The sequence below is a fragment of the Petromyzon marinus genome, chromosome 63 (genome assembly GCF_048934315.1).
Source record: "Petromyzon marinus isolate PM22_M1 ecotype Great Lakes invasive population chromosome 63, UKy_Petmar_22M1.pri1.0, whole genome shotgun sequence".
NCBI lineage: Eukaryota > Metazoa > Chordata > Hyperoartia > Petromyzontiformes > Petromyzontidae > Petromyzon > Petromyzon marinus.
In genome coordinates, this window is record NC_133729.1 from 5,150,173 (window position 1) to 5,160,957 (window position 10,785).

General features: G+C 43.8%; 2 protein-coding genes across 4 annotated transcripts; both read right to left on the reverse strand.

Annotated features, from left to right (window-relative positions):
* Nucleotides 1-3,851: 3,851 nt before the first annotated feature.
* LOC116956162 (protein S100-A1-like) lies at nt 3,852-5,385 on the reverse strand. 3 transcript variants are annotated; one of them, XM_076053876.1, is made up of 3 exons: nt 5,309-5,385; nt 4,916-5,101; nt 3,852-4,090 (listed from the first exon to the last, which is right to left on the reverse strand). In XM_076053876.1, the coding sequence occupies exons 2-3, from the start codon at nt 5,054-5,056 to the stop codon at nt 3,905-3,907; spliced, it is 327 nt and encodes a 108-aa protein (XP_075909991.1). In that variant the 5' UTR covers nt 5,057-5,101; nt 5,309-5,385; the 3' UTR covers nt 3,852-3,904. The 3 variants fall into 3 exon arrangements, with proteins under 3 accessions (XP_075909991.1, XP_075909990.1, XP_075909989.1); XM_076053875.1 differs by having other exon boundaries at nt 5,292-5,374; XM_076053874.1 differs by having other exon boundaries at nt 5,259-5,340.
* A 4,124-nt stretch (nt 5,386-9,509) lies between these two features.
* LOC116956164 (protein S100-A1-like) lies at nt 9,510-10,785 on the reverse strand. Its single transcript, XM_076053879.1, has 3 exons — nt 10,705-10,785; nt 10,351-10,536; nt 9,510-9,745 (listed from the first exon to the last, which is right to left on the reverse strand). The coding sequence occupies exons 2-3, from the start codon at nt 10,489-10,491 to the stop codon at nt 9,560-9,562; spliced, it is 327 nt and encodes a 108-aa protein (XP_075909994.1). The 5' UTR covers nt 10,492-10,536; nt 10,705-10,785; the 3' UTR covers nt 9,510-9,559.

Here is a 10,785-nt window from a genome sequence, read left to right on the forward strand (position 1 = left end):
TGTGGCTTCCTTGTGACATTCTACTCGGTATAAAAACGACCTCTGTCTTGCTGCACTGCCATTTGCGATGGCCACAATGGGACGTGCCAGGAATTGATTTTCTTTAACACGTAGGCTTTCGTGACCAATATTATTCATAAAGGTTTTTGGGTTGGATCTCGTTATTTATAAATGTGTCTAGTCATCTCTGCCTCACGAGGTTGCCAAAATAATTGAATAGCAAAGTTCCAAAAGTAAATATTAGCTCTAACGATGCAAAAGCCTTAATAGAGCTCCGTGTAAATAAATATATTCAAATCCTAGCAGCTGATAAAGGCCGCACTACTGTAGTGATGTCACGAGCCAATTATGATAATATCATTAGAAATTTACTAGAGGAAAGTACCTACATTCAAATTAAACGAGATCCAACTAATCCTTTAGAACGTAAGACTACTGCAATAATTGCAAATTCATTAATACTTAAGAATGAGCAATACCAAATTAAGCGAAGGGCCTCGAAACCACCTAGACTGTATGGGCTACCAAAGATTCATAAAATCGGCATCCCATTACGACCCATAGTCGGTACAATTGGCTCTACCACATAGAAATTATCAAAATAAATAATTAAACAAATACAGCCCTACATCGGTAGGACATCTTCATAAGAAATTCAGAACATCTTGTGAATGTGAATGAAGATATTAAACTTAACCCTAATGATATTCTGGTAAGTTTTGAAGTGATTTCTTTATTCACTAAGGTTCCAGTGAACCAATCGCTGAAATTACTTAATACACTAGTAAAGAATACAGGTATACCAAAATATATTCTGAAACTTGCTGACCATTGTTTAAATAACACTTCTTATGGAGAGGGGATTTCTTTAAACAAAAGGAAGGAGCAGCAATGGGCTCTCCTTTATTGCCTGCTATAGCAAATATGTACATGGAAAACCTTGATATAAGAGCACTTGCCTCGAGCACATTAAAACCATATTTTTGGTTTAGATATGTGGATGACATTTTGGTTGTCTGACCACATGGTAAAGATACACTTAATGATTTTCTAAATCATCTCAATGCACAAAACCTGGCCATCCAGTTAACCATGGAAATGGAGGTGAATAACACTCCCGTTCCTAGATATTTTGCTTGGACATGGCCTAAACGGTAAAATAACACAGCGTTTACAGAAAGCAAACGCACACTGATGCCTATCTGAATGCAGATTCGCATCATCCAGCTCAGAAATCCTCTTATCAAGACGCTCGTACATCGGGCTAAAACAGTGTCAGATGGTGAAAGTCTAGTGAGAGATCAAACATGTTAAAGAAGCATTACGACAGAATAGCTACAATAATACTCAAATTAACAGAGCACTGAATGCCAAATCACGATCGCAAAGCAACACTGCTGAAAGCGATCAGATTGTTAAAACAATAAAAATTCTATATATATCAGGAGTAACTGACAAATTAGCCCGTGTTTTGCAAAAGCAAAACATTACAGTAAGATTTGATACAGTACACAATTAAAAAACTAGTATCTTGCACTAAAGACGAATTACCTAAATTATCAACAAGGTGTATATCGGATTAACTGTTTATGTAGCAAATGCTATATTGGACAGACAGGACGTAACATCAGCATAAGACTAAAAGAACACCAAAGAAATAATACATTCTCAAACACAACTGTCGGCAGTGGCAGAACATGCTTGTCAACAAGGGCAATTGATTTTGATAACGTTTAAGAAGTTGTGTAAAACTAATTATTACTGGCAAAGACTAATGAGAAAATCCATTGAAATTGAGAGAAATAGAAATAACTTTAATCGCTTTGACAGCTACAGGCTTAGTGCGGCTTGGAAGCGTATTATTAAATAATACATACAATTCCTTATAGGGGAAACATACTAATTAACGGATTACTAACGTAGCATATAATCACAATAACACATTGCAACTAATTACTAATCTACAACTCATTACTAATAACCATTGACTGATTACCAATCGATTATATAATTACAATACCCCCCCTCCGCCTCAAATCACTGCATCTGAATGAGTTAAATGATGACGTCACCCTTCTGCTCTATTTAAGACCGGGAGCACGTGAGGGCTTTACCATTCTGGCAAATTTCCCGATGCTGGATGTAATTACCAGCGAAACGTCGTACTCAAATTTTAAATGTTGATTAACTCAACACACCGGTGGGCTAAAGTAGTGAACTATTTTGTCTTTTGTCAACGTGACACATTTTTTACTGTTTGGCCGTGTCGGGTGGTGGAGGGTTACGACACATTTATAAATAACGCGATCTAACCCAAAAACCTTTATTATGAATTGAATTTCTTGCTTGCAGTTCTGTGGTTTGACTGAAAGGATTAATGCAGTTGTGACGTAGGATGGGTTTCTCGGTTATATTGTACACCACTCCGAATTTTCGTTTGGCAAAAAAACTTTGAGTTGCAAGTATCTTGTTTTCTTGCAGATTTCTCAATGTCGCAAGCTAGCCTTTTTAATCAAAGACCGCGATGGCACTAATGCTTTAACATAGCGATTATACAGTAGATCATCCTGGAATGCAGGGTACGTTTTTTTTCATCCTGGAGGCAGAAGTTGAATTTTTCTTACTGGGTATTCCACCAGACGTTCCCAGAAACTCAACACTATTAGCTTGGGTCTCCACATCTGGTCAGTACCCCAAGCGTCGGATCCAACTTACCAGTATGTGGTGACCAGTTGACGGCTCTGCCCCTCTCTTCTCCCGAGTGCCCATAACATACAGCCTTAGATCCGATGGTACAACTACAAAATCAATCCTTGACCTTTGGCCCAAGGTGATTTGGTTCCAAGTACACTTATGAGCATCCTAGTGTTCATACATGGCGTTTGTTATTGACATTCCGTGACTAGGGCATAATTCCAATAACATCTCACTGTTCGGGTTCAGATCGGGAGGCCATTCCTCCCAATCACACCTCTCCGGGTATCGCCATCATTTCCCACGTGAGCAACAAGACTACAAAGTTGATGGGTGCAGTGCTCAATACTGCCACCTATCTCTACAAAGGCCGAATACTCAACTGCTGTTTGGTGCATAAGCACAGACAAATCATACTTTCATCGAGACCCGAAATCTCATTGTGGCGACCTTCTCATCCACTGGGACAAACTCCAACTGAACAGCACCCAGCCAGGGGCTTGCGAGTATCCTCCAATCCACCCGGGGCCTCTCGCTAGGAGTGACTTCGGAATGGGCAATAGACCACCACCAATTAAGCAGTTCGGTTTTATTGCCAATGCTGTGTGGTCGGTACCTGTCCACCTCCTGCGACTCCATTAGACCACCTTCCATTCCACGCACACCAGTTGTAGGTGGCTTTGCCTACAAAATGTTGCGGTTATGGTAACATTTGAGGGGACATACCCGTTGCAGGTTTATTGTAATGTTTGGCGTTGTATTGTGGTTGTAAAGAGCCATTTTGCCTATATTTAGACACGTGTTACCAACGTAAATATATCCGTTACATTGCCATCGGTTTATCATTGATTGATAGGGTAGCGTGTCAAAGAAATATGCAACGAATCTATTTTACGTGCAACCACAGATTTTAGCCCGCGAAAATGCAAAGGGCATACCAATTTCAGAATACAACCGGACAGCCCATCCTACCAATTACTTGTGCGACAAATTTGAATTATTTTCGTTATGAAGTCACAGACCGGCAAGCAATGAATCAATTCCTGGCACGTTCCGGATCGCAATACTGTCTGGTAGTTGTCCATTGCAAACGGCAGTACAGAAATACCACTGCAGTAGTTTTTATAACCAGCGTACAAAGTCATAGGCACGCCACGTTGATGCAACCACAATGTTTATTTCACAGTATCCGTATCATGCACGAGACGCGTTACACTTTGAATGCGCACAGCGCGTGGGTCCTGCCATTCCGCTCGTGGTGCGCTCGGAAGTTGGGGTGGCAGCAGAATTTCAAGGTCGCGATCGTGATCACGAACTCGAGGAAGTCGACTTGCCCATCTTTGTCATCGCCAAGGTCCCTCAGGATGCGGCTCACCACGAACCCATCCACGGGATTCTGAAATGGAATCACGACGGGGAGAGGGGGACAAGGAATCCGCCTGGATTTAGAGACGACAGACTGCAGAACACCGGCAAAATCTTTAGCAAGTGAAACTGGAGCGGCTCACAACGGTCGCACACGCAGAGCAGCCCAGCATATAGAAGCGTATCGCAATGCACCATTCACAAACACGCATAAGTCAGGCAAATGGCGGATTAAAAAAAACTGCACTCAAAATTTGGCACAGGTGAATTACCCAAACTACAGAGTAGACCGGATTACTTCCACATGTGGCAGGGGCAATGTTGGCCAGGAGGGGATGAAAATTTTTGCATGAAATTCAAAAGCGGTCAGAAGTTGCGCCACATGCCTGCCGAAAAAGGAGGCGATTAACATTTGATACCACATCGATGTGGCGTGCAGAGTTAATGAGCATGTGCCACGAGGGTACTGGACGCCTTTCCCCCAGAGCGATGTTAACTAAACGGGTCGAGATGATAATATGAATGCGCTCGACCTTTGAAGCAAGGCATGGGATCAGCTGGGACGGGCGACTGCATGAACAGCTGGCGCTGTAGGCAATCGGGAGACGACTCGAGCATGAAAGCCACGGTTCTAGACACGCTTTTAACTCACTTAAAATGTTCCCAGGTTAAACTCACACTGCCAATAATGGAATAATTGGCGTTACGCCAAAAAACGCGTGAGAAAGACCCTCATTGAGCAGTGGACTGTACGCGTACATGGTCAGCAAAAAGGTACGATCCCAAATAAATAAGACCAAAAATGGGATGATAAATGGAGGGACTCGTCGATGCGAAAGTGAAAAATGCGTCTCACCTGGATCAGACTCTTGCCCTTATCCCCGTCCAGGAAGCTCCTGAATTTCTCTTTCTTCAGACAATCTTTGACAGCGTTGTCGTGGGCGAGCTCATTGAAGGTGGACAGGAGCTTCAGGGTGGCTGCATGAAGGTCGCTCATCTTGGCAGAGGAAGACGCACGGTCGAGTCGGTACGCGAGAGGAATCTGCGAGGACACGAGACAGCCACAACGAGAGTCTTCAAAATCACGTTAAGACAACGCACACTGCACCTCAAATGTGACGAAGCGAAAAAAAAAACCGACCGAAACATCGCGTAGAGCCCCAGCTTTGTTCCAAACACAATTCGTGTTGGGTCTAAACCTCAGCCAGCGCTGCGCACTGCTCCCATCGAACCGAGGCAAAACACCCACGCGTCACAGAGATCCCCACAGCACACGGCATCTTCCACAACACAGCAGCTGCGCAAAGACCTGAGAGCGACTTCTGCGACTTGAACAACAACGCCTGCTGCTGCTGCAGCCTCCGTCGCGGCTTTTATGAAGCGCGTCCAGTAGCGTCACCACTCACACCTGCTCGCTCTCGTTGCGCGATGGAGTGATGATTATGTTGTTGATTGGTCCCGTTCATCCGGTTTCCCGGCTAATGCGCAAGTTGAGGTCTGAGCACAGAAGCAGCAACAACATCAACAGACGATTAACTGGGAGGCGCGTTCCAAGCGGGCCCCAACATTGTCATCATGCGGGCGCTTGATGGAGGGTGAGTGGAGGAGTTCGCACGGGGACGATTTAAATTAAATCTACATCGTCACTCGCAGCCGACACCACAACCCCTGCTGTGATAATTGTACGCAATTGAGATGCCCGCGTGATCACTTAATGATTTCACTGATATGTACATTATATGTACGTGGATCTGCCGTGGTGCCAAGGTTTGCTCACTGGATGTGTTATGCAGAGGTCTTCGGCTTGAACTCCCCTGGCGGCAGTTAAACCCTTGCCCACCCAGCATTTTAAAGAGGTACACCACATCTTGATTTGAAGCTTTCGTGACCGCAGGAATCCATACTGTTTGGTTCTTTCGGTAAAGTCACGTAGGTAGAAAAAAATATATTTGTATAATATATATTTTACCTACGTGACTTTACCGAAAGAACCAAAGAGTATCGATAGACCACGGGTATATGATCAGATATGTTTTGACAGCAGTCGCCTGACCAACATTCTGACACCTCCTGTATGTCAGAGCAGGTGATGTGAACTGAGATTATTGTTAACGGAAAATTGATGACAATGTGTGGACTGCGTCAAACTGTGTTCAACGATGAGAACACGTGCCACGTGCCCCTATTAGAACTACGAACGACCATAATAGAGGGCAGCTTGATCGTGATTGGTGTGGAGTTAGGGGCCGTCCATAAATGACGTCACGCGATTTTGGACGATTTTTGACCCCCCCCCGCCTTCGTCACACGGCGTCACAATAGTTAGACCCCCCCTCAAATATGACGTCATAAAGTTCTGCCCCCCCCCCCCAAAAAAAAATAAAACATGCTTCAAATCGCTTTAAACTATTGCCATGGTAGTGCGTATTTCATGTGGCGCTGCACTCTGATGTTGTAGGAGAAAACACTTATTAATAAGTGTATTTAATTAAGTAGAACGTGTTGTCTATATTTATTTCAAGTTGCGCATTTTGATGTGACGTCACATTTCTCAAACCCCCCCTCCCCCCTCGTCACACATCGTCACAAATGTCTGACCCCCCCCCCCCGGCCCCCCCAGGTGCGTGACGTCATTTATGGACGGCCCCTTAGCCGCTGGGATGCCGTCACAGGCGGCAAGACTCGTGTTGCCCCCGCGGGGCTGGGAAAAGAACAGAGCCCTGATTAATATTTAGCCTGGCAAAAGGTTTTATATCACTCGTTCATAAAGCCTGCCTTCGCTAGGAAAACGTTTTCAATAATAATTAACCTGATGACGGACGCGTGTGTTGTGCCCGAAACGTCGTGTTATTATTATTATCTATCTACGTGACTTACCGAAAGAACCAGTGTAATAATTAACCTCAAATTATTTTGGCAATTTTTATCTACGATCAGACACTAACTACTCAAAAATGAATGAACTTAATACTCTGAGGGAAAGCTCATATATTTTACGGTTTTTTAATTGATCAGATTTGAACATCATAAAATGCGTATTTTTTTCGTTCAAAACCGCTTGAATCTGAAATATCTGAAAAGCAATAAAAGATAGGACAATGGTTCTCCCTCTCATTTTATTTGCCGTTTAACGCTTTACAAAACAAAAAAGCCCCCACAATATTATTTTTTGAAGTTTCTGTATGACACGCACAAACATGTTTTAGGGCACTTCAAATCGAGATTTGGGGGCCTTAAAATGAAATATCTCGGATTTTCAGATGTTACCTATCGTCTTAGAAGCTACCTATGTACTAAAATGCAGCTTTCTGCCATGTCGGGAAGTACCCAAACACCCTAGATTGGTGTTGTGTATTTTTCTTAAATATTATCAGTATACATTGGTTTTATTCGGAATAAAGTCTTACCAAACTCAATTGTATTAACAAGTACAATAATGGGATATTGCACGCACATCACATTATAACTGTTGTAATTATTTCAATTGAACCGTCATGAGTAAATTCTACTTATTGATGCATTCCTTGGCCCAACCGCTATTTCAACAGGTTGAGACCAGTTCTCGAGAACACTTTCAAGTGTTAGAATTACTTTTAGTTACTAGTTTCCTTCATTGTAATTTTTATCAATATATCTTCATTAAAATTTTGATTTAAAGCTTTCGTGACTGCAGGGATTCATATTCTCGGTTCTTTCGGTAACGTCGCGTAGAAGGGAAACAGAAAAATAATAAAAATATAAAGCAATAAAATTATCACGACGTTTCGGCTGCAATACAAGCAATCATCATCAGGTGTGAATACCACAGCAAGAAAAATTTGAAAAAAGTGGCGGTTTTTTTTTACGCTAGCACCACGGAGAGCGATTTGATTGTTCACGATTACGGTGGCTTTCAGACCGCATCCATTATTTTCGTCTCCCCCCTCCTTTTCCGAACATAGATGGACTCGTCCATCTGAATAACTGCCAAATCGCTCTCCGTGGTGCTAACGTAAAAAAAATCGCCACTATTTTCAAAAATTTCTTGCTGTGGTTTTCACACCTGATGATTGCTTGTGTTGCAGTCGAAACGTCATGAGAATTTTATTATTTTATATATTTTTTATTTTATTGTTTCCCTTCTACGTGACTTTACCGAAAAAAAACAAGAATAGATTTTAGTTAGTTTATTTTTAGGCCTTGCATTACAATTGAGAAGTCATGCTATGTACACTGTTTTAGTAGGCGTTACACCACATGAAACTATCGCTCAATAATTAAAACAGATTTACGTTAAGGTGAAGTTCAGTCCTGCGGGATGAAAGGAATTCGGTATGAACGAAGCAGACTTGAACCCTTTAGTCACATTCCCACAATAACGCAAGACAAGGACATGCACCAACATCCGAGGTCATCTATAAACAAATTCACACGTGTCCAACCATTATCTGGATTTCATACTTGGTATGTTCGAGTGAAACATGCAAAACACTGCGCTTTCTGGGGACTTGGGCGATATTGTGAAAAGTCTGCTAATATGCAAAACTAGTTTTTATTATTCAAACTAGCTGCACTACCCGGCTTCGCCCGGGACTTGGATTCACCACACCCGGCCGCCTTTGTCTCCCCAGTGGCGATGTTCACACAAGTTACTCGTTTGAGGCCGAGTCGACCTAGGGGAGGCCCAGGACCGGTTCAAATAATCGTCACCGGTGGTGGCCGTGAGCAGGAATCGAACTCGGGTCGCCGGGTTCGTAGCACGGCGCGCTAACCGCTACACTACAATGCGTTACGCTTCCACATTCGAGGGACGTGACAGATTTGACGTCACAGCTCACTTGCCGTGCAAAGAATATATGCATTATTTTTGCATGGTGTACAGTCTGGAAAGTACCCACATGGCAAATCAAGTTTGTTGCATGTCAGGAAGTACGCTAAACATTTTGAACACACACACACATTCACAACTTTGCTTTTTATGAGATGAACGTGCCGAAATCCTTAAAGAAAATGTAAAGAAACTGCAACTCTCTTTTCTACCCCCCCCTCCTCCCATTTCAGATACTTGGAACGGTAAAAAAAGGCTGGAAATCAGCCCTAAAGCCACCTTCCAAAGCACACGGTGGTTGCGGTTATGATGCCAATTGTGGGAACGGGGCTTTTGCGATAATAATGTTTGGAGGTTGTAAAAAAAAAAACAGATAACCATCTTGGTAATATTTAGAATCGCGCTGTTGATATTGCGCATAAACCTCGTTAAAGCAATCGAGCATAAAATTAATAGATTTGGTTAACTTCAGTCATCCTTCCAGTTATGAAACCACAACTTAAAGCATTAAATGGATTCCTGGCATTCCATATCGCTAGACGTATCGTGGTAGCCGCCCATCGTGGACATTGCAAAGGACAGCGCATGGATGACCACCGCGGCTGTTTCTATACCCAGAGTAAAGTGAAACGCGCCACGTTGATGCAACCACAATGTTTATTTCACAGCATCCGTATCATGCACGAGACGCGTTTACTCTTTGAATGCGCACAGCGCGTGGGTCCTGCCATTCCGCTCGTGGTGCGCTCGGAAGTTGGGGTGGCAGCAGAATTTCAAGGCCGCGATCGTGATCACGAACTCGAGGAAGTCGACTTCCCCATCTTTGTCATCGCCAAGGTCCCTCAGAATGCGGCTCACCACGAACCCATCCACGGGATTCTGAAATGGAATCACAACAGCAAGAGTTAGACAAGACTGGACCGACTGCTAAAACTGCGGAACACGGGGTAAAAAGCTACAGCAATCAAGTGAGACACGGTTTAATTTTATGCCAACACAGGCAATTCTAGCACGTTGATTAACAAAGCCTACCACAATAAATGTACTACAGTCGCAAAATTAAACAGGATCCATTCGAGCTTATAAGACTACATTAATCCCCTACTTGTATCCGCCCCGGGTTATAGGCAGTCAGAAATCATCTTGCAGGCCGAAACACCACTTGGCACAATCATAGCTATCGCCTCAAAAGGCGATTAAAAAAAAAAGCAAATCACCAATCGTCGTACTCGATAGTACATCTTGCGAGCTCTCCAACACACCGGTGTGCTAAAGTAGCAACTGATCGGCACGCTTTACGTAACACCCCTCACCAATTTGGCCGTGTCCAGTTTAACAGGCATTTGTATTTGCGTGGGCCAATCCAGAAACCTTCATTATGCAGAAAACGGAGATTAGAGGGGTACAAGTCCAAAACCGGAGCCTTAAATGGGATCATGAACATAGGGACTGTTCCATGCGAATATCAAAAGCCACGGTCTCACCTGGATCAGACTCTTGCCCTTATCCCCATTCAGGAAGCTCCTGAACTTCTCCTTCTTCAGACAATCTTTAACCGCGTTGTCGCGGGCGAGCTCATTGAAGGTGGACAGGAGCTTCAGGGTGGCTGCATGGAGGTCGCTCATCTTGGCAGAGGAAGACGCGCGGTCGAGTCGGTACGCGAGAAGAATCTGAGAGTTCACGACAGACAGAGCTAGACAGACGTCAGTCCCAGGAAGACAATTACACACGACGCCTCATTGTACGCATCACAACGCGATGGGCAACAACACGACCGAAATCCTGGCAACGTCACGTGGCGTCCTTTTTGTTCCAGAGCCAGCGAGTCCTGCCATGACCTCGTTCTCAGCTGGACTTGCGCGCTTGCTCTCAACGATCCCAGCAAAACACCCACGCGTTGCAGAGATCCTCGCTCTCCC